The following is a 20,313-nucleotide window of genomic DNA, read 5'->3' as shown; positions in this document are numbered from 1 at the left end:
CATTGATGAAGGTAGAGCAATAGATTTAATGTATATGGATTTCAACAAGGCATTTGACAAGGTACCCCATGCAAGGCTTATTGAGAAAGTAAGGAGACATAGGATCCAAGGGGTCATTGCTTTGTGGATCCAGAACTGGCTTGCCCACAGTAGGCAAAGAGTGGTTGTAGACAGGTCATATTCTGCACGGAGGTTGGTCACCAGTGGAGTGCCTCAGGGATCTGATCTGGGACCCTTACTCTTCGTGATTTCTATAAATGATGAGGAAGTGAAGGGAGCAGTTAGTAAATTTGCTGATGACACAAAGGTTGGGGGTTTTGTGGATAGTGTGGAGGGCTATAAGAGGTTACAGCGGGACATTGATAGGATGCAAAACTTTCCTTGGAGCGACGGAGGATGAGAGGTGACCTGATAGAGGTGTACAAGATGATGAGAGGTATTGATCGTGTGGATAGTCAGAGGCTATTTCCCAGGGCTGGAATGGCTAGCATGAGAGGGCACAGTTTTAAGGTGCTTGGAAGTAGGTACAGAGGAGATGTCAGCGGTAAGTTTTTTACGCAGAGAGTAGTGAGTGCGTGGAATGGGCTGCTGGCAATGGTGGTGGAGGTGGATGCGATAGGATCTTTTAAGAGACTCCTGGTTAGGTACATGGAGCTTAGAAAAATAGAGGGCTATGGGTAACCCTTGGTAATTTCTAAGGTAAAGATATGTTAGGCACAGCTTTGTGGGCCAAAGGGCCTGTATTGTGCTGTAGGTTTTCTATGTTTCTATGAAACTTACCCAGAGCCAATACTTCTGAGCCGAAGCCTCCTTTGAGCCAAATCCCAACACTCCCAACAATGGCCACTCTACTTGTCCCTTCTGTCCTTTTATTTACTCCTTTCTGCACTGCTGATTGGGCTACCAGAGTGACACAGAATACCTGCAAAGCTCTCCTTTTAAACGAGTGCCACCAACCTGTGAGAAACCTCCTCACTGGAAACCATCTCGAAATCTGTGATGTGACAAAGATACAGAAAGTTGTTACTACTCAGAGAGTGTGTTACTTTCCACTGGAACAAGCGGAATAGAGTTTGGAATTGGTTTATTATTGTCAGGTACACTGAGGTACAGTAAAAGATTGTCTTACATAGTGCTCATACAGATCAAATGCACTGAGGTAAAACAATAACAGAATGCAGATTAAAGTGCAACAGAGCAAGTAAAGTACAGGCAAACAACCTCTTTTTTCTTATTCCTAACTGAAAAGAATCCATGCTTAGCTTTCCAATTATCTGTGTAGTTTCTCAGGAGATTTCCTGGCATTGGGATTGAGTGGTACAGCAACTGGGAATTGCTTTGTATGTATTTTGAACAAAACTACTGGAAAACAATATTACCAGTACACCCCACAACCTTACATCTACTTTGTTCAACCATTGATAAGATAGAGTCATAGCTGACAAAATGACCACAGATTTTAGAGTACTTTTGCTGATTTTTATGTGTCTCCTAAATCAAACATCTTTGAATTCTGATCAGCTCACATCAGGATAGATGAGAGTGGTGGCAAAGGTTAATCCTGAGCATGAGTAATGAGATCAAAGCGACAGCTCAATGGTTATTTAAATCAGTTCAATTGAAACAATTAAAATGGACATGTCTCCATCCAAACACTAGAATCCCAAAATACACAACTGAGGATAAAAACTGGAAGGACAAACCTCCTTGATCCACCCGCACAAAATGGAAAGAAGTGGTGAACAATTTTTAGAGATTCCCATCAGCTGGTGAAAGCTAATGAACTGCATCTGCTGGCTGCTTCCTTTCTCTGGTCTGGACTGCTTTCTCATATCCTCATGGTGTGTGGCTTTGGCAGAAGTCTGCTACGTTATCTAACATTAATAGTTAACCACAAGGTTTCATTTTGGACATTGTATATAATTTAAAAAATATAATTTGTTTCCAAGCATTCGTAACACCCAATTAAAGAATAAGCAGAAAATACGAACTATTTCCCATTGCCATTGGATCTAACTTGCTTTCACAGCGTTAAACATTGTGTGTACTCTAGCACCAACAGGGTTCTTCTCATTGGAGCTGGTACAGGAGCTTAAAGCCACACAGTCCAAGTTTTAGGAACAGTTTCTTCCCTTCCTCTATCGGATTTCTGAACGGTTCATGAACAGTACTAGTTTCTTTTTTTTTTACCAATTTATTTGTTTTATTGCAATTTTATGTTTTTGTGCTGTACAGCTATGACAAAACAAATTCCATGTTCTATAAGCCAGTGATAATAAACCTGATTCTGATTCCAGTAACTGTGCGGGTACATTCAATGCACGTATTGTATATTTTTCAGAAAACAGCTTGATTACTGTGGAAATTAACACCAGCCTCGACAACAATAATCACATACCATCAGGGGGAGTAAGCACTAGAAAATCTGTAGCTGCTGGTAATCCGAAGCAACACACACAAAATGCTGATGGAACACTGCAGACCAGGCAGTGTCTATGGAAAAGGGTAAATAATCGACATTTCAGGCTAAAGGGTCACGGCAGAAACATCGACCGTCACTTTTTCCATGGACACTGCCTGGCCCGCTGAGACCCATCGGGGGAGGACGGGTTTGTGTGTGACACCGGGGAAGGTTTTGAGTGTGTGACACCGGGGAAGGTTTTGAGTGTGACACCGAGGAAAGTTTTGAGTGTAACACCAGGGAAGGTTTTGAGTGTGACACCGGGGAAGATTTTGAGTGTGACACCGGGGAAGGTTTTGAGTGTGACACTGGGGAAGGTTTTGAGTGTGACACCGGGAAGGTTTTGAGTGTGACACCGGGGAAGGTTTTGAGTGTGACACCGGGAACTACTGTTTGAGGTGAGTCTCCAGCTCGGGATCGGAGTTGAATTGGGACGGGTGGGGAGGGGGCTAGGGTTGGTTATGTGGCCGGGCGTGGTGGGAGACAATCGGAGGTAGGGGACTGGAGACGAGGGACATGATCGGCAGTTGGAATCTGCAGGAACCAGGAGCAAGGTAGTGGGAGAGATGGGGAGGAGGAATGTTGATTGGGGCCAGGGTACGGGGACAGCACTGAGGGTTCGGATCTGCAGGAGAAGGGATTGGTGTTGGGGAATAGGTCTAAGACAGGGCCCAGGGGACGGGAGGTGATGAACAGCACTGAGGGGAGAATGAGGACGAGGGAGTGACATCAGGATGGGGAACAAAGCCAAGGTTTGGGATCTGCTGGAGCAGAGAAGGGAGGGACGGGTGGAGGATTGGGGTGACAGCGGGAAGGAGGATAGGGATTGGGTTAGGGAATCAATCAGATCAGGGGATGGGGAGGATGACATGCTCGGGTTTTGTTAGAGTATGGTTGAGGAATTGGAATGGGGATTTGTGACTGAAGACAGGGAACGGATTTGGGAAGGGGAGCAGGGAAGTGGGGAAGGGGATGAGGAATGAGGGGATTGGGAGAGGGGTTACTAACTGGGAACAGGGAGCAGGATCTGATAGGGTTCGTGATTGGCGGGACGGAGAGTAGGGGATGAGGACTGGACTGGAGTTTGGGATCTGCTGGAACAGGGTAGTGGGGCTGGGCAGAGAAAGAATTCGGGACACGAGTGAATCTGCAGATGCTGGAAATAAATAAAAACACAAAATGCTGGCAGAACTCAGCAGGCCTGACAGCATCTATGGGAGGAGGTAGTGATGACGTTTCGGGCCAAAACCCTTCATCAGGAGTGAAGTAATATGGGATGGTCGAGGGGGGAAAAGAAGTGGGGGAGGGATAAAGGAGAGAGCTAGGAAGTGATAGGCTGGAGCTATAATGGGCTAGAGAGTGTGTTTCTGGTTCGGTGTGTGTGTGTGCATGCCTGCCTTTGTGTGTGTCTGTGTTGTTTGTGTGTGTGTAAGTAAACAGGAATATAGCACAGTAACACAATGATTAAGCTATTCACTGCACAAACTGTCAGCAGAGAAATTTATTTTAACTGTGAGTCTTCCAAAATTACCAAAATATCACCATCAGTCAAGATTTGTGAGATGAGCCCAAAATGAGGAGTTGGAGATTTTAATTTTTGCGCAATAGTCTGAGTGAAATTTGATGTGCTGTGTAGAAGCAGAAGGGGCAGGGGTTTGTACAAATATTATAATTTTTTTTTAATTTCAAAGGTTATAACCAAACATTAAAAAAAATGTATGATGAATCAGAGAAAACCAAGAGGTGGGAAGGAGGCTATGAACGGACGTGGTAAGTATTGTAGTTTCATTTCAGGTTAACTATTTCTCTGCTGTATACACATTCTCCACACTTACCTTATTACTGTCCTTGGCAACCAATCGGCCATTCGATTCTGTATCCGACTCCTTTCAACTTTGGCTGTGTGGCAATAATTCTTGCATCATAAGTCAGTTCATATCCCAAATGAGCAAGCTAGTTCTCTTGTGTACTATTAAGAAAGGGCTGGTCTATGGATAAAAGTTTAAATTAATGTATTAAATGTTCCAGGTCTGTGTGAAAGATACTGTGGTGGCATTTCAACAAAGTGCAGGAAAATATTATTCTTAAGCAATATTTATCCCACAGTGATCATCTGCACAAATATTATTGTTATTTCAAAGTCATTCTGTGCTATCTTGTCTTGTACAAATTGGTCCCCACATTTTATACGTTACACAAATGATTACATTTCAAATGAAAACTGAACCCAGCTTTCCTAGACTAACTTTTTGACTGAAGTGTTTTATTCCTGGAGACATTTGAGAAAATCTGTTCTGTAGTTCTCCAAATCTGTCAAATCCAATTTGAATTGGGCTGACTAGAATTGGACGTGGCTTAATCAATATTTATATAGGTTCACTGTAATGACCCTCCTCTTGTACTTTGTGCCTTTTTTTACGAATCACAGCATCCCATTTGTGTCACTAACTAATTTACCTGCCACTTTAACCAATATGGGGATATTCACCTGTTCTTCTCTGACACAGTATCTTAGAAATGATTTGTTTTGGTTAACCCTGACCTCTGCCCCTCCCCCTCCCCTCCACTAATAGTCTGCTACTTTGATTTACAGGGAAGTCCTAAAGGAAGATGAGTCAGGTTCTCTTAAAGCAACAGTTGATGATCTTCTCTTCAAAGAGAAAAGGAAAAGGTATTATGGAGTACAAGTGAATGCATCTTAAATCATTGAGGCATAGTTTCTGCCTTGTGCAACTGAGGATCTGTTCTTTGGGATGCATCAGTTTAATAAAAGAGAAAACAGCAGAGTCTTTGACCAAGTATCATTAAGTTTCGCCAGTTACCCTGACAAGTTTCCCTTCCTTCCCAAAGATGTTGCCTGACCCACTGAGTTCCTTCAACAGGTTATTTGTTGCCTATTAAATAGATTGACTGAACTATAGTAATTTTCTTTATCTGGAAATGATCTGGTAGATTACAATACACCCTATCCTTGTTATATGTGTCTTCAGACAATGCGGATTCACAGTTATGCGAGGAACACTGCTTTCCTGCCAATACAAGTCAGGTGTGCGCACCTCACGGTCTCACTCCTGCCAGTCTCGCATTGGTTTTGGCAAAGTGTGGATGTGTGATCTTGCGCTCTTAAACTTTTGTTGTTTTTACCTACTGTGCAGTGATTTTGTGCTTGAAATGTTTAACTCTGCCTCCTAAGTGTCCAATGTCTAGTCCTGGGCCATCAGCCAAGCGGTAGAGAACCGCTTTTTAACACTTGAAAAAAAGTTGGGAATTATAAACAGGGCGGCATCAGGTAAAGGTAACACATCTTTGGGACGCTACTTCGGCCAGGGTGAGTCCACGATCAGAAGCATAAAGAAAAATGAGAAAATGAGAAAGTGGCGCAACAGCAGTGTGCGCGGCCACTCCAGGAATGAATATCTGTTATCTGTAAGTAGGGGCCGTGCACAACCTTGATTTGATGGTGATGGACGTGAGAAGCACGGAGGAACATCTGGTGAAACTTCTGACATGCCTGTTTCGCTGCCGCTGCTGCTGTGCGATCGAGAAATCTCCAGAGAGGAAGGCCCCGAATCCTCGGCTTTGCCTGTTGCTTGGCAACCAGGGCCGAGGTCGAAGCGCTCGGTAGAGATGGTGCTCGGTGCTTGGTGTCGGAGGGCTGGTCGGAGGCTCGAAGTTTTTCGGGCAAACTCAAGAGTTGGCTGTGGTCGGATGCTTCCAGAGGGGGCTGCATCGGGAAGCTTTGCGGCGCTGGAGGTTTATGGCAGGAAGAGTTTTTCTTCCTTCTACCATCTATGTGAGATGATGGGCTATCGAGGACTTTGAGACTTTCTTTTACCATGTCCATGGTCTGCCCTTATCAAATTACGGCATTACTTTGCACTGTTGTAACTATATGTTATAATTATGTGGTTTTTGTAAGTTAGTCTTGGTCTGTCTTGTGTTTTTGTGATATCATACTGGAGGAACATTGTATCATTTCTTAATGCATGAATTACTAAATGACAATAAACGAGGACTGAGTGTCCTCACAATCTAACCTAATCTAATCTAATAAATGCTGAGAAAATAAAAAGTGCAGTGATTGATTCACTGCAAGTTTATTCAAAGATCGTTACCAAAGTGCGTAACCGGATTATGACAAAAATGGAGAAAATGTTGAGTTTGTACATTGAGCATGAAACAAAGAAAAATAAACACTTAGTTCCGATCATTTTCGTGTGAAAGCTTTGGAAATTTATGGTCGCCTTTGTTTAGAGGCTAGTGAGGAAGTGTCAAGTGATATTGTTACCTTTAATGCAAGTAGGGGATGGTTTTCTAAGTTTGTAATCGTCACAGGCTTCACAATTTAGCTGTGCGCGCAGAGCAAGCTAGTGCTGAACACAAAGCTGCTGAATCCTACCCTGTGCAGTTGCGGGCTGTGATAACTGAGTTAGGCATCACATCAAAGCAGGTGGTTGATGCAGATGAGACTGGGCTTTTTTTGGAAGTGTATGCCAAAATTCACTTACATAAGTAAGGATGAAAAAGCAGGACCCCACCAGTAAGCACATCTTTCCCTCTCTACCTCTCTCTGCTTTTCGCAGGGATTGTTCCCTCCATGACTGCCTCGTCCACACGTCCCTCCCCACAGATCTCCCACCTGGTACTTATCCCTGCAAGCGTAAGTGCTACACCTGTCCCTACACTTCCTCTCTTACCACCATTCTGGGCCCCAAACAGTCCTTCCAGGTGAGGCAACACTTCACTTGTGAGTCTGTTGGGATAATCTATTGCATCCGGTGCTCCTGGTGCGGCCTCCTCTACATCGGTGAGACCCGGAGCAGATTGAGGGACTGCTTCGTCGAGCACCTCCGCTCTGTCCGCCACAACAGACAGGATCTCTTGGTCGCCACCTACTTCAACTCTGCTTCACGTTCCCATTCGGATATGTTCATCCATGGCCTCCCCTACTGCCATGATGAGGCCAAACTCAGGTTGGAGGAGCAACACCTCATATACCGTCTGGGTAGTCTGCAGCCCCTTGGTATCAACATCAAATTCTCCAACTTCCGGTAATTCCCTCCCTTTCCCTTCCCCCATCCCATTTTCACTCTGCCTCCTCTTCTAGCTGCCTATCACCTCTCTCATAATTCTGCCTTCTACTACCCATAGTGCTTTCCCCTTACATTCCTTCTTCACCTCTCCTGCCTATCCCGTCCCTGCTTCCCCTCCCCCATCGCTTGATCTTTCCTCTGATTGGTTTTTCACCTGGCATCTTCCACCCTCCCCCCACCTTCTTTATAGGACCCTTGCCCCCTCCTTCTTCAGTCCTGAAAAAATGTTGACTGCAAGTTTCAACGGATGCTGCCCGACCTGCTGAGTTCATCCAGCTTGTTGTACGTGTTGAAAAAACTGCGTCAGGTTTCAAGGCAGCAAAGGATAGATTGACTTTGCTTATGTGTTCCAATGCCGAAGGAGACTGTAAGGTGAAGCCTCTCTTAGTTTACCATTCACTAAACCCCTGTGCTCTTAAGGGTTTGAGTACTGTACACCCTAGTATGTTAACTTTCTGTGATTTACTACGTTGAATGTTACCTTAAATTGATGAAATATAATACGAATGTTGCCTTGTGGTACTGCTTTTGTGTCACATTGGTATGAAAATGTGAATAAATTACAGATAAGACATATTTAGAAAGCCCTCCAGAATACATCCTTGTTTTCTCCACTTAAATAATTATTCACATTATGCATTTTCACATTATGTGTTGACTGTGAGGAACGTATACCCCGCATATAACGAGGATAGGGTGTAATTCAGTCAGCATAATTAACAAGATTCTAAGTCATCACATGAGATAAACATGATACTTGCCGAAGAAGATTCAGATTAATTTATGAGGGCCAACGTGGATTTATGAAAGGTAACTTGCATCCAGAAACTTTGAAATTGCACAATGGATTTTTGAGAGATTCACATAAATCATGTCAGTATGGTATTTGATAAGATTTGGAGCCTCCATCAGGTGTATTGGTGAATGTTATTAGAAATGTAAGAGATTCTGCAGATGCTGGAAATCTTGAGCAACACACACAAAATGCTGGAGGAATTTAACAGGTCAGACAGCATCTATGAGGGGAATAAACAGTCAATGCTTCGGGCCAAAACCCTTATCAGAACTGATGAAGCGTCTTGGTCCAAAATATTGACTGTTTATTCCTTTCCATAGATGCAGCCTGACCTGCAGAGTTCCTCCAGCATTTTGTGTGTATGTTGAATATTTTAGAGTGTAGAAAGAAAACAAATTAAAGCACAGAGAATAACATGTAAACAATTATTTTGTGTTTGAATATTGGGCTAGTTGTTTAGTGTAGATAATTGGCATTTAGCTTAAGCAGAATTAGTAACAAAAATAATGCGCAATGTATTTTCAATGAAAGAGGACACTAAAGGCTGATAGAGTAGAGAAATTAATGTTAACTTACTGTTAACGCAATGTTTATCTAAGAAGAATATAGATGGATAATGGGGAAACAATAAAATGGTTTTGGAATTCTGATAACAGTGGTAGGACATTTAGATGAGGTTGTGTGCATATAGGACGTGAAGGTAACAGGTAACAGGACTATATACTGTATTATTTACAGCAGAACACAAAAAATGACTGGGTAGAACTAATTCTGTCAAAGTCATTGGGAAAATTGCTATCAGAAATTTGTCTCCAAATTTGGATTTCTTTACTTTTTTTGAAAAAAGAAAGTTAAAGCCAAAGAGAGGGGCCTTAGAGCCAGAGAAAGTTGTTGCTCTGTCATTGCCTTCTGAGTTGTGGAGCAACAGAGCAGAGGCTCTTCAGTCCATCCAACCCATTCTTGCCCCAGTTTACTTTGTTCTGCCTATATCCCTGCAAGCCTCTTCCCTCTGTGTACTTACCCAGTTGTTCTTAACTGATACCGTTGTACCTGGCTCTCTTCCTCTGGCGGCTCATTCCACGTGTATGATAACATGGGCCCTTGGTCTCACAACCTGCCTTGTTATGATCTTGCCACTTTACCATTTACCGGCACTGCAGATTTTTGGTAGCTTACATACTTTATTCTGCATTTTACCTTATTCTAGTTCAATACACTGTGTAATGATTTGATCTGTATGAACAGGATGCAAGACAAGCTTTCCACTCTATCTTTGTAAATATGACAGTAATAAACCAATTCCAGTACATTTCTATAACATCGTCCCTACATTTCAAATGACATATCCTGGCTAAGCTCTCCCTTTAATCCAAAGGTTCCCAGCCTGGGGTCCATGGACCTCTTGCTTAATGGTATTGATCCTGTTACGAACCCCGTAACTGGGTCACTTACCAGCAAAGATAGAGAGGTCCGTTGAAGTCTGATGGCACTATTTTTAACAGTATTTATTGATAAAAATACACAAAAATAATTTCAATGCAAACATACAGATAATATACGTCGTCAATACTAAATCTAAAAGCGCGGGTACAATAATAATCAATAAGAAATAGCTCTATCATTGTCTAGGGGATAATGTATTGTCCGATGGAAATATAAAAGTCACTCAAGTTCATTCAGGCTGTGGCTTTTGGTTGAAGAGAGAGACGGATTTTTAGAACTTGTCCGTTTTCCTTTTTATGATGTCGATCCTTCGAAATGTTGTCGGTGGTGATCTCTTCTTTAGCTAAGCCGTCTTCCGTGGTAAGGCCCCAATCCCAGGCAATGGGAAAGGACACACGTGGGCCTTCCACTGGCTGTTGCTATTAAACGCTGTCACGGGATTTCTAGCGTTTCTCCTGGTGCGTCTAAAGGGGTTGTTCCCCAGACCCTCTTTTATCCTGACTCACGAGGTCTCAGATGTCAATCAGGTTGGGATGATGCAATCCCTCAACCAACCCCCTCTGATCGTTCCCTGAGGGCTTCCATGAAGTACAGTACTCAATACACAATTCCGTCTCCAAGAGACAATGGCCGTTATCCATGGCTTTGTATCGCGGAAGCCAGGACACATTCCAAACGTCTCTCTCTCATTTCCTGGGTCTCCTGACCTGAATTAATAGCGATCTTGCGATTCTCAAAAAGGAGGGGGCTTCTTTGTACCCTTCGGCCCCTCAGAGTTGGGGCACAGTCGTAACAATCCATTGCATAAAAAAGGTTGGATACTCCTGCTTAAACCTGGCAACATCCTTGTAACTCTTCTCCACACTCTTCTTCAGTTTAATCACATCTTTCCTATAACAGGGTGTCCAAAACTAAACACCACACTCCAAGTGAAGCCTCACCAATGGCTTATACAACTGCAACCTCATGTCACAGCTCCCATACTCCTGTGTTCAACAGTAGGATACAATTGGAAGAAATTTGGGACTTTCTTATCCACGAGCTTCTCCCTCAGAAGTGTTTAAGGTGTGTTAAGGTGATGTGAGTGATTTGAGAGACCAATTTTGAAATCTAATTTCTCTTTACTTTTAACCATCCCTGTGTAGGAGTAACATCACGTACAAATACAGTAACACACACACATAATTTAGTATTGTGCTGAAATGGGTAATAAGAATTGACAACGAGAAGACTGAACGACTCCTATTTCAATGTACTGTTGAAGAGTATTTGCTCTTTGTTGACTCTTATTTTTAAAACTGATCCTTGATTGTAGAAATAAAGGTTTTCCTTTGGTTGCCAAGTTCGAAATAAAAGTTAACAAATGACAAAGCAATGGGCAGCTCAGAGGATTGTTAGGATACAGAGGTGGAACTGGAATAGGTTCCTAATTTTAAAGAAGAAAATGGATAAATATTTGTAACTGATATGAAAGTGAAAGGGTATGTGTGGGACATGAAGATAGGAAAATGTGTAGATCACTTCCAGTGATGTGAAAAGCTCATGTAAATTTCCTAAAAATAACGTTTGTCATAAAATTCCGCAAATAGATAAGTCTGTCTCTGTGTATCCTACTTTAACATAGATAATGGATATTAAAGTAATTGATCTACCACTGAACAGGTACATTGTTATTTTGTCCAGTTCCCATTAATCGTTCTGATTTCTCCTATGTAGAGTCTTCGAATCACATGGCCAAGTTAGACTAGGAATGGTAAGTGTATTTTTAATTGAGAAGATGATATATTGATTTTACTTTGTGTACTGCGGAGATAGCAATATATTCTAGATAATAATTTTTTATTTGTTTTATTTATTCTAATTTGAAGATGCGGCACTTATATGTGATAATAGACATGTCTAAATCAATGGAAGACCAAGATCTGAAACCCAATCGACTTACATCGACGTTAAAGGTGAAATGAAAGTTGTGTGGTGTGTTTTCTTTACCATGTTAGCTGTTTCATAACAAATTGGAGCATTAAGGGATGTAAGTGGCTCTGCTTTTAATTAAAAGGATATGCAATGAAAAGCTACAACCTTTCTGTTCCCCGTCCCTATCTGAGCCTACTACCAACACCTTATTCTTTTTTAAACACAAGAGATTCTGCAGATGCTGGAAATCCTGAGCAACATGCACAAGATGCTGGAGGAACTCAGTAGGCCAGGCAGCATTTATGGAGGGGAATAAACAGTTGACGTTTTGGACTGAGATCCTTCCTCTGGACTATTTTTGCCTGTATTACTTATTCTCTTGAGCTAATTGGATGATTAATTTGTGCAAGTCAAAAAGTAGATGAGGTAATTCCAATGGCGTTGATTTTCTGTTTCACCACCCACCAGCCCCAGATATAGCAGTCCAGGTGTTAAATGAGAGAAGAATTTCAGACTGATGCGTCGAGCAGTTGCTGTAAAGAAATCACTTGTGCAACAAGAAACTATTGGTGAGAAGTGGAACCCTAACTAACAGCAATATGTTTCATTTACTTTCCAACATATCCCCATTCCACTGGGCATTAGTAACAATGTTTTGAAGTTAGAACAGATAAAGCTGAAGTGATAAGTTCATTTCTCCCTTCCTGATGATGTCCACGGTCTGTATTTTCAACGATGAAAAATTGTTAAAGGATAACTGGATAATCAGTTCATCTCTCCTCTATTGATTAGTCGTTATTTCCTGATTTTGAGTAGTCTCATTCTCTGTTACACTGCTTGCATTTAGGGCAGCAATGAAGTCCTCCATCTCTGATGGTGTTCAGGCTTCCTTCATCATGTCAGTAGCTTCCTCTCAGTTTTCACTACTGTCAGTCATGCAAGTCCCAGGACTAAGGAATACATAGAAGGATCCGTGACAATTTTGTTTTACCAGTCAGGGTTGTTAGCTCTGAGCTGAGCCCGTGACCCTGGATGACCAGTGGACCACTGTTAATCTAGCCTCTATCTTTTGATCTTTTTGGTATGGGTGACCCTACCAAGAGCCAAAACATAACGCCCTGACTCCAGCCAACATAGCCCTCTGGCCATTGAGGCACACAGGCTTCCAAATAATGAAAAGGTTGTGGTCCTCTTGGACGGATTTTGAGAAAACCTGATGCTAATCGGTAGCATTTCGTTTCTTTTCATTCAGACCCACTTCACAGTTGCAGTTACTTGCTTGAGAAATTTTTCTTTCATTACATTGCTTTGTGAGCTCTGAATGGGAAGGGCTCTCATCCAGAACTAAGAAGACAAACATAGAAACATAGAAAACCTACAGCACAATACAGGCCCTTCGGCCCACAGAGTTGTGCCAAACATGTCCCTACCTTAGAAATTACTAGACTTACCTATAGCCCTCTATTTTTCTAAGCTCAATATACCTATCCAAAAGTCTCTTAAAAGACCCTATCGTATCCGCCTCCACCACCGTTGGCGGCAGCCCATTCCATGCACTCACCACTCCCTGCGTAAAAAAACTTACCCCTGACATCTCCTCTGTACCTACTCCCCTGCACCTTGAACCTGTGTCCTCTTATGGTAATCATTTCAGCCCTGGGAAAAAGCCTTTGACTATCCACATGATCAATGCCTCTCATCATCTTGTACATCTCTGTCAGGTCACCTCTCATCCTCCATTGCTCCAAGGAGAAAAAATAACGTTATAGTCAGAGATTCATACAATTCAGAAACAGGCCTTTCAATCCACTGTGTCTGCACTGACCATTAAACAGCCAATTTATGCTAATCTCATTTTATTCTTCCTTCGTTTCCTATCAACTGCTCTCATTCTGCCATTCACCTACACACTACAGGCAGTTTTCACCAGGCAAGTAACTTACCAATATCTTTGGGTTGTGGGAGTAAACCTACACAGATTATGCAGAATTCAGAGTCCAGTTTCAAATGGTATCCTCACTGTCTCTTGCTGTCTGCTGCTAATTCCTCCTGGTTAGACATAAGCCCGATACTGTTATGGTGGAAGTCGAAAATAAAAACAGTAAACATTAAAAATACTCAGTACATCAGGCAGCATCTGTGAAGAGAAGATATAAATTCAGGTTTCAGCCCATTTGGTAGCATTTCATGATTAGGTGTAATTCTACAGGCTGCATTTCTCAAATAACAAGAAGAAAACAAGCAGGTACTAGAGAGGTTAATCCTGGAGTAGAGAGCATATCTTATCTCTTGTAGGCTGAAGGGTGCGTACTGTGCTGTACAGTTGCAGGTTCAATGTTCCAGGACTATCTGCATCAACCTTGCACAATAGGGTTACTGAAGGATGCACTTTATACTTGTCAGCTTGTCACGTGTGTGAATTGCTCACTTTGTTACATGAAAGCGTGTGAACATTATTCTTTTTCCTTCTTTCTGCAGCTGCTGGAATACTTTGTAGAAGAATACTTTGACCATAATCCCATTAGTCAGGTAAGAGCAAGTATTTGTTGATCATGTCAAAACAGGTATTTCTGGGTCAGCTAAGAACAGGTATCTGTGGGTCCAGTTAAGAGCAGGTATCTGTGGGTCACCTGTAGTGAGGTGACCAGATCTGAACACAGTACTCCAAGTGGGGTCTAACTAAGGTCTTATATAGCTGTAGCATTACCTCACGGCTCTTGAACTCAATCCCACAGTTGACGAAGCCCCACACTCTATACGCCTTCTTAACAACATTGCCAACCTGTGCAGTAGCTTTGAGCCCAAGATCTCTCTGATCCTCCACACTGCCAAGAGTCTTACCATTAATACTATATTCAGTCTTCAAATTTGACCTACCAAAATGAAACATTTCACACTTATCTGGGTTGAAGTCCATCTACCACTTCTCAACCCAGTTCTGCATCCCGTCGATGTCCCGCTGTAACCTCTGACAACCCTCCAGCCTATCCACAACACCCCCAACCTCTGTGTTATCAGCAAACTTACTATCCCACCCTTCTACTTCTTCATCCAGGTTATTTATAAAAATCACAAAGAGGAGGGGTCCCAGAACAGATCCCTGTGGAACACCACTGGTCACCGTCCTCCATACAGAATATGAACCATTTACAACCACCCTTTGCCTTCTGTGGGCAAGCTAATTCTGGATCCACAAAGCAAAGTCTCCTTGGATCCCATGCCTCCTTACTTTCTGAATGAGCCTTGCATGGGGAATCTTATCAAATGTCTTGCTGAAATCCATATACACTACATCCACTGCTCTACCTTCATCAATGTGTTATGTTACTTCCTCAAAGAATTCAATCAGGCTCGTAAGGCACAACCTACCCTTGATAAATCCATGCTAGCTATCCCTAATCAGATTATGTCTCTCCAAATGCTCATAATTCCTGCCTCTCAGGATCTTCTCCAACAACTTGCCCACCACTAAACTTGTTTCTCAATCATGGCACTGATATTGGAGGGGGGGGGGGGGGGTGGTCGAATTGTGGATTAGTCCCAAAGCATTATTTTTCATTGCAGCAAATTATTAACCATTAAAGCAGGATTTTTTTTTGTATTCAGATTGGTATCATTTCTACAAAGAACAAAAGGGCTGAAAAGCTTACTGAACTTGCAGGTAATGAAGCACATTTAATATTAACGTCAATTACAAATAACATACAGGTGTGCTGATCGTCTGCATGGCAGAACATTCAGTTGCAAAGAGCTGAAAATTAATAAACCGACTGTGGGATGTGATGAGCTGGAACTGGTCTGTCTCTCCTGCTCCGAAAAATCTCTCTGTTCCGATCCACTGTGAATAATATTTGAAATATATACCCAGTGACCTCTTTATTAGGTATCTCTTAACACCAACAGTCATTCCATGGTTAAAGTCACTTAGATCATATGTCTTTCCCATTCTGATGTTTGGTGTTAACAACGACTGAACCTCTTGACCATTCCTGCATGCTTTTATGTATAAGCTGCTGTCATATGATTGATTATATATTTACATTAATAGGCAGGTGTACAGCTGTAACTAATACAATGGCCACTGAGTGTATCTTTTAAATATTACTGCTGGGAGATGTAGCATAAACTAACTCTTAACTGTACAACTTACTGTGAATGTCTGTAAAACACTGCAGTCATCCCAGAAGTGGTCGTAACTAAACAATTCACTGTGCAGTGTCTGTACAAACACTTCAGTCATCCCAGAACTGGTTGTAACTGTATAGCTCACTGTGAGTGTCTATAAACAAAATCCTCCATCTCTTTGTTCTAAATGGATGTCCCTCTTTTCTGAGGCTGTGCCCTTTGATGCTAGACTCCCCCGCCATAGGAGACATCCTCTGCACATCCACTCTATTTAGGCCTTTCAATATTTGATAGGTTTCAATGAGATCTCCCCCCACCCTTTGTTCCAAACTCCAGCGAGTACAGACCCAGAGCTATCAAATGTTCCTCATATGATTACTCTTTCATACCTGGGATCATTCTCGTGAACCTCCTTTGCACCCTCTCCAACATCAACACATCAGACACTCCTCATACACTGACTTGGATCCACTAATGCCCATAATCAATTAGTATGCAATCAACTGGATAAGCTTGAGCACTTAATCTCTTTGGGAGTGACAAGTTTTCCCATTAGAATATTTTTATCTATTTTTTCCCCAATCTGCTCTCTTCCTTTATTTAAGGCCTCACTAATCCATACAAAACCCACAACCCTCTGTCCTTCTTAAGTGAGTTTCCTTGTTGTGTGAATAAGTGCTGTTAAGCTACCTGTTGTGGGGTATTCGAGCAATCACATCCAACATCACACCCCCATGGTAAAATCCTGTTAATCAATTTAACTTATAGCTGCAGATCAGTCATAGGACATCAGGAGGAAGAACCATGAGTGATTTTGTTTTCTTTCCTTCTCCCTGGCATTTAGTTATACTGTAGTTTTGAAATTGTGGTTTGTTTCTCATTGTTTTTGCATTAGGAAATCCAAAGAAGCATAAAGAAGCATTAATTAAAACTGTTGGTGTGTCATGCAGCGGGGAGCCATCTCTTTATAATTCCCTGTCTCTAGCTATGGATACCCTGAAGTAAGTGCCCTTAGAACATATCCCTTCACGGCTTCTCATTTTGTTTCTGTATGTTCAACATGGACTAGATGGGCTGAAGGGCCTTAGCTATGCTGTAGTGTTCTATGACTCTATATGTTACTCTTTCCTGAAGTGTTGTCATCCCTGATTATCTAGAATGAAAACTCAGGACTGATTCCTCAACCACATTTTATTTGACCTGTTCAGGAGAACAGCACAGCCCCTGTCACCACACTGAATTCTGAATGGAGAAATGCCACTTTTGTACAAAATTGTCTCAGTTCCAGATATTGACCAGTTGATAACTCTGTATATTTGAATTCCTTACTTGCAAGATCAATCACCAAACACAATGGTTCAATAGTTCAATTCAATATAAGAGAAATGTATAGAATATACATCTTGAAATTCTTTTTCTTTACAGACATCCACGAAAACAGAAGAGTCCTCCAAAGAATGAGTGACAGTTAAAACATTAACAGGTGTTAACAATCAATAGAAATTAACAACTGAAGATACTTTGAAGTTAGTAAAGTGATTGTCCCTTAGTTGGTGTGTACCTTGCATCCTTCAATTACAATCTTATCTCCATATGCCAAATAGCACCAGGCCCCTGCTGTGCAAAGGGAAGCTATGTTCTTCCTTTAAAGGTCTCACTTGCCTGGGCTGACTACACACTATAAAACCATAAGACCATAAAAAATAGAAGCCATTCAGCCCATCGAGTCTTCTCCACCGTTTCACCATGGCTGATCCGTTTTCCAATCTCCTGCCTTCTCCTTTTATCCCTTCATGCCCTGACTAATCAAGAATCATTCAACCTCTGCCTTAAATATATGTAAAGACTTGGCCTCCAAAGCTGCCCATGGCAATGAATTCCACAAATACACCACTCTCTGGCTAAAGGAATTCCTCTTCATCACCATTCTAAAATGACGACCCCCTATTTTGAGACTCTGCATCTGGTCCGACGCTCTCCTGTCATAGGAAATATCCTCTCCGCATCCACTCTATCAAGGCTTTTCAATATTCAATAGGTTTCAATTAGGTCCCCTCTTGTTCTTCTGAATTCTAGTGAATACAAGCCCAGAGCCACCAGATGCTGTTTATATGCCAAGCTGTTCCATCCCGGAATCATTTTCGTGAAACCCTTTGAACCCTCTCTAGTTTCAGCACATCCTTTCTAAGATGAAGGGCCCTAACCTGCTCTCAGTTCTACAAGTGAGGCCTCATCTGTGCTTTATAAAGTTTCAACATCACATCCTTGCTTTCATATTCTAGTCCTCTTGAAATGAATGCTAATGTTGCATTTGCCTTCCTCACCACAGACTCAACTTGCAAATTAGCCTTTAGGGAATCCTGCACAAGGACCCCTAAGGCCATTTGCAACTCAGATTTTTGAATTTTCTCTCCATTTAGAAAATAGCCAACCCTTTTATTTCCTCTACCGAAGTACATGATCATGCACTGCCTGATACTGTATTCCTTCTGCCACTTTTTGCCCATTCCCCTAATCTGTCTAAGTCGTTCTGTAGCCTTTCTACTTCCTCAAAACTACCTGCCCCTCCACCTATCTTCATATCATTTGCAAACATTGCAACAAAGCCATCAATTCTGTCATCCAAGTCATTGGCATATAACGTAAAAAGAAGCAGTCCCAACACAGACCCCTGTGGAACACCACTAGTCTCCAGCAGCCAACCAGAAAAGGCTCTCTTTATTCCAACTCTTTGCCTCCTACCAATCGGCCACTGCTTTATCCACGCTAGAATCTTTCATGTAATACCATAGGCTCATAACTTACTAAACAGCCTCATGTGTGGCACCTTGTCAAAGGCCTTCTGAAAATCCAAGAACACAACATCAACTAATTCTCCTTTGTCTATCCTGCTTGTTAATTCCTTGTTCAAGGAATTTCCACAGATTTGTCAGGCAAGATTTTCCCTTCAGGAAACCTATGGCCTATTTTAACAAGAGCAAGAGGATAAGAAGTGAAAACACGACCAATCAAGTGTGACAGTGGAAAAGTGTGTATGGAACTGGAGGATATAGCAGAGTTAGTTAATGAATACTTTGCTTCAGTATTCACTACGGAAAAGGATCTTGGCGATTACAGGGATGAGTTACAGTGGATTGAAAAGCTTGAGCATATAGACATTAAGAAATACGATGTGCTGGAGGTTTTGGAAAGCATCAAGTTGGATAAGTCTCCGGAACCAGACGAGATGTACTCCAGGCTACTGTGGGAGGTGAGGGTGGAGATTGCTGAGCCTCTGGCAATGATCTTTGCATCATCAATGGGGACGGGAGAGGTTCAGGAGGATTAGAGGGTTGCAGATGTTCCCTTATTCAAGAAAGGTAGCAGAGATAGACCAGGAAATTATAGAACAATGAGTCTTACTTCAGTGGTTGGTAAGTTGATGGAAAAGATCCTGAGAGGCAGTATTTATGAACATTTGGAGAAGCATAATATGATTAGGAATAGTCAGCATGGCTTTGTGAAAGGCAGGTCATGCCTTACATGCCTGATTGATTTTTTTGAGGATGTGATTGTAGAGCAGTAGATGTATGTAGATTTCAGCAAGGCATTTGATAAGATAGCCCATGCAAGGCTTATTGAGAAAGTAAGGAGGCATGGGATCCAAGGGGACCTTGCTTTGTGGATCCAGAATTGGCTTGCTCACAGAAGGCAAAGAGTGGTTGTAGATGTGTCATATTCTGCATGGACGTCGGTGACCAATGGTGTGCCTCGGATCTGTTCTGGGACCCCTTCTCCATAGGATAGAGGTGTATAAGATGATGAGAGGCATTGATCATGTGGATAGTCAGAGGTTTTTTTTCCCAGGGCTGAAATGGCTATCATGAGTGGGCAGAGTTTTAAGGTGCTTGGAAGTAGGTACATGGGAGATGCAAGGGGTAAGTTTTTTACGCAGAGCGGTGAGTGTGTGGAATGGGCTGCCGGCAACATTGGTGGAAGTGGCTATGATAGGGTCTTTTAAGAGACTCCTGGATAGGTACATGGAGCTTAGGAAAATAGAGGGCTATGGGTAACCCTAGGTAATTTCTAAAGTAAGTACATATTCAGCACAGCATTGTGGGCTGAAGGGCCTGTATTGTGCTGTAGGTTTTCTACGTTTCTATCATGTGTCTCCAAGTACCCCAAAACCACATCCTTAACAATTGACTCCAACATCTTCCCAACCATTGAGGTCAGCCTAATTGGCCTATAATTTCCTTTCTTCTGCCTCTCTCCCTTCTTGAAGAGTGGAGTGATATTTGCATTTTTCCAGTTTTCCAGTGATTCTTGAAAGGTCATTACTAATGGCTCTGAAATCTCTTCAGCCACCTCTTTCAGAAAAAGAAATTTCTGTAAAAAGAAATTTATTTTACTATCTGTAAACTCTGCTTGTCTGGACATTGTCTTAACCCTTCCTTTGCTGCAACTTCAACAGTGCTTCCAAGGTGTATTTGTCCAAATTG

At 42.1% G+C, this 20,313-nt stretch overlaps 1 protein-coding gene across 2 annotated transcripts in view; it reads left to right on the top strand.

The window, feature by feature from the left end:
• Nucleotides 1–2,744: 2,744 nt before the first annotated feature.
• Nucleotides 2,745–20,313, top strand: part of gtf2h2 (general transcription factor IIH, polypeptide 2) — a 54,400-nt gene continuing 36,831 nt past the window's right edge. The window contains exons 1-8 of one of the 2 annotated variants that reach the window (XM_073066191.1): nucleotides 2,745–2,859; nucleotides 4,153–4,231; nucleotides 5,055–5,132; nucleotides 11,510–11,546; nucleotides 11,662–11,748; nucleotides 14,186–14,236; nucleotides 15,314–15,368; nucleotides 16,728–16,833. In XM_073066191.1, the coding sequence (XP_072922292.1) occupies nucleotides 4,176–4,231; nucleotides 5,055–5,132; nucleotides 11,510–11,546; nucleotides 11,662–11,748; nucleotides 14,186–14,236; nucleotides 15,314–15,368; nucleotides 16,728–16,833 (470 nt within the window). In that variant the 5' untranslated portion in view covers nucleotides 2,745–2,859; nucleotides 4,153–4,175. Of the gene's footprint in view, nucleotides 2,860–2,915; nucleotides 3,016–4,152; nucleotides 4,232–5,054; nucleotides 5,133–11,509; nucleotides 11,547–11,661; nucleotides 11,749–14,185; nucleotides 14,237–15,313; nucleotides 15,369–16,727; nucleotides 16,834–20,313 lie in introns of those variants that run through there. The other variant, XM_073066201.1, reaches the window with a different exon arrangement.

Source organism: Hemitrygon akajei, chromosome 2 (assembly GCF_048418815.1).
Source record: "Hemitrygon akajei chromosome 2, sHemAka1.3, whole genome shotgun sequence".
Classification (NCBI taxonomy): domain Eukaryota; kingdom Metazoa; phylum Chordata; class Chondrichthyes; order Myliobatiformes; family Dasyatidae; genus Hemitrygon; species Hemitrygon akajei.
The sequence above is the reverse complement of the archived record's forward strand: the minus strand, read 5'-3'. Positions and strand labels throughout refer to the sequence as shown.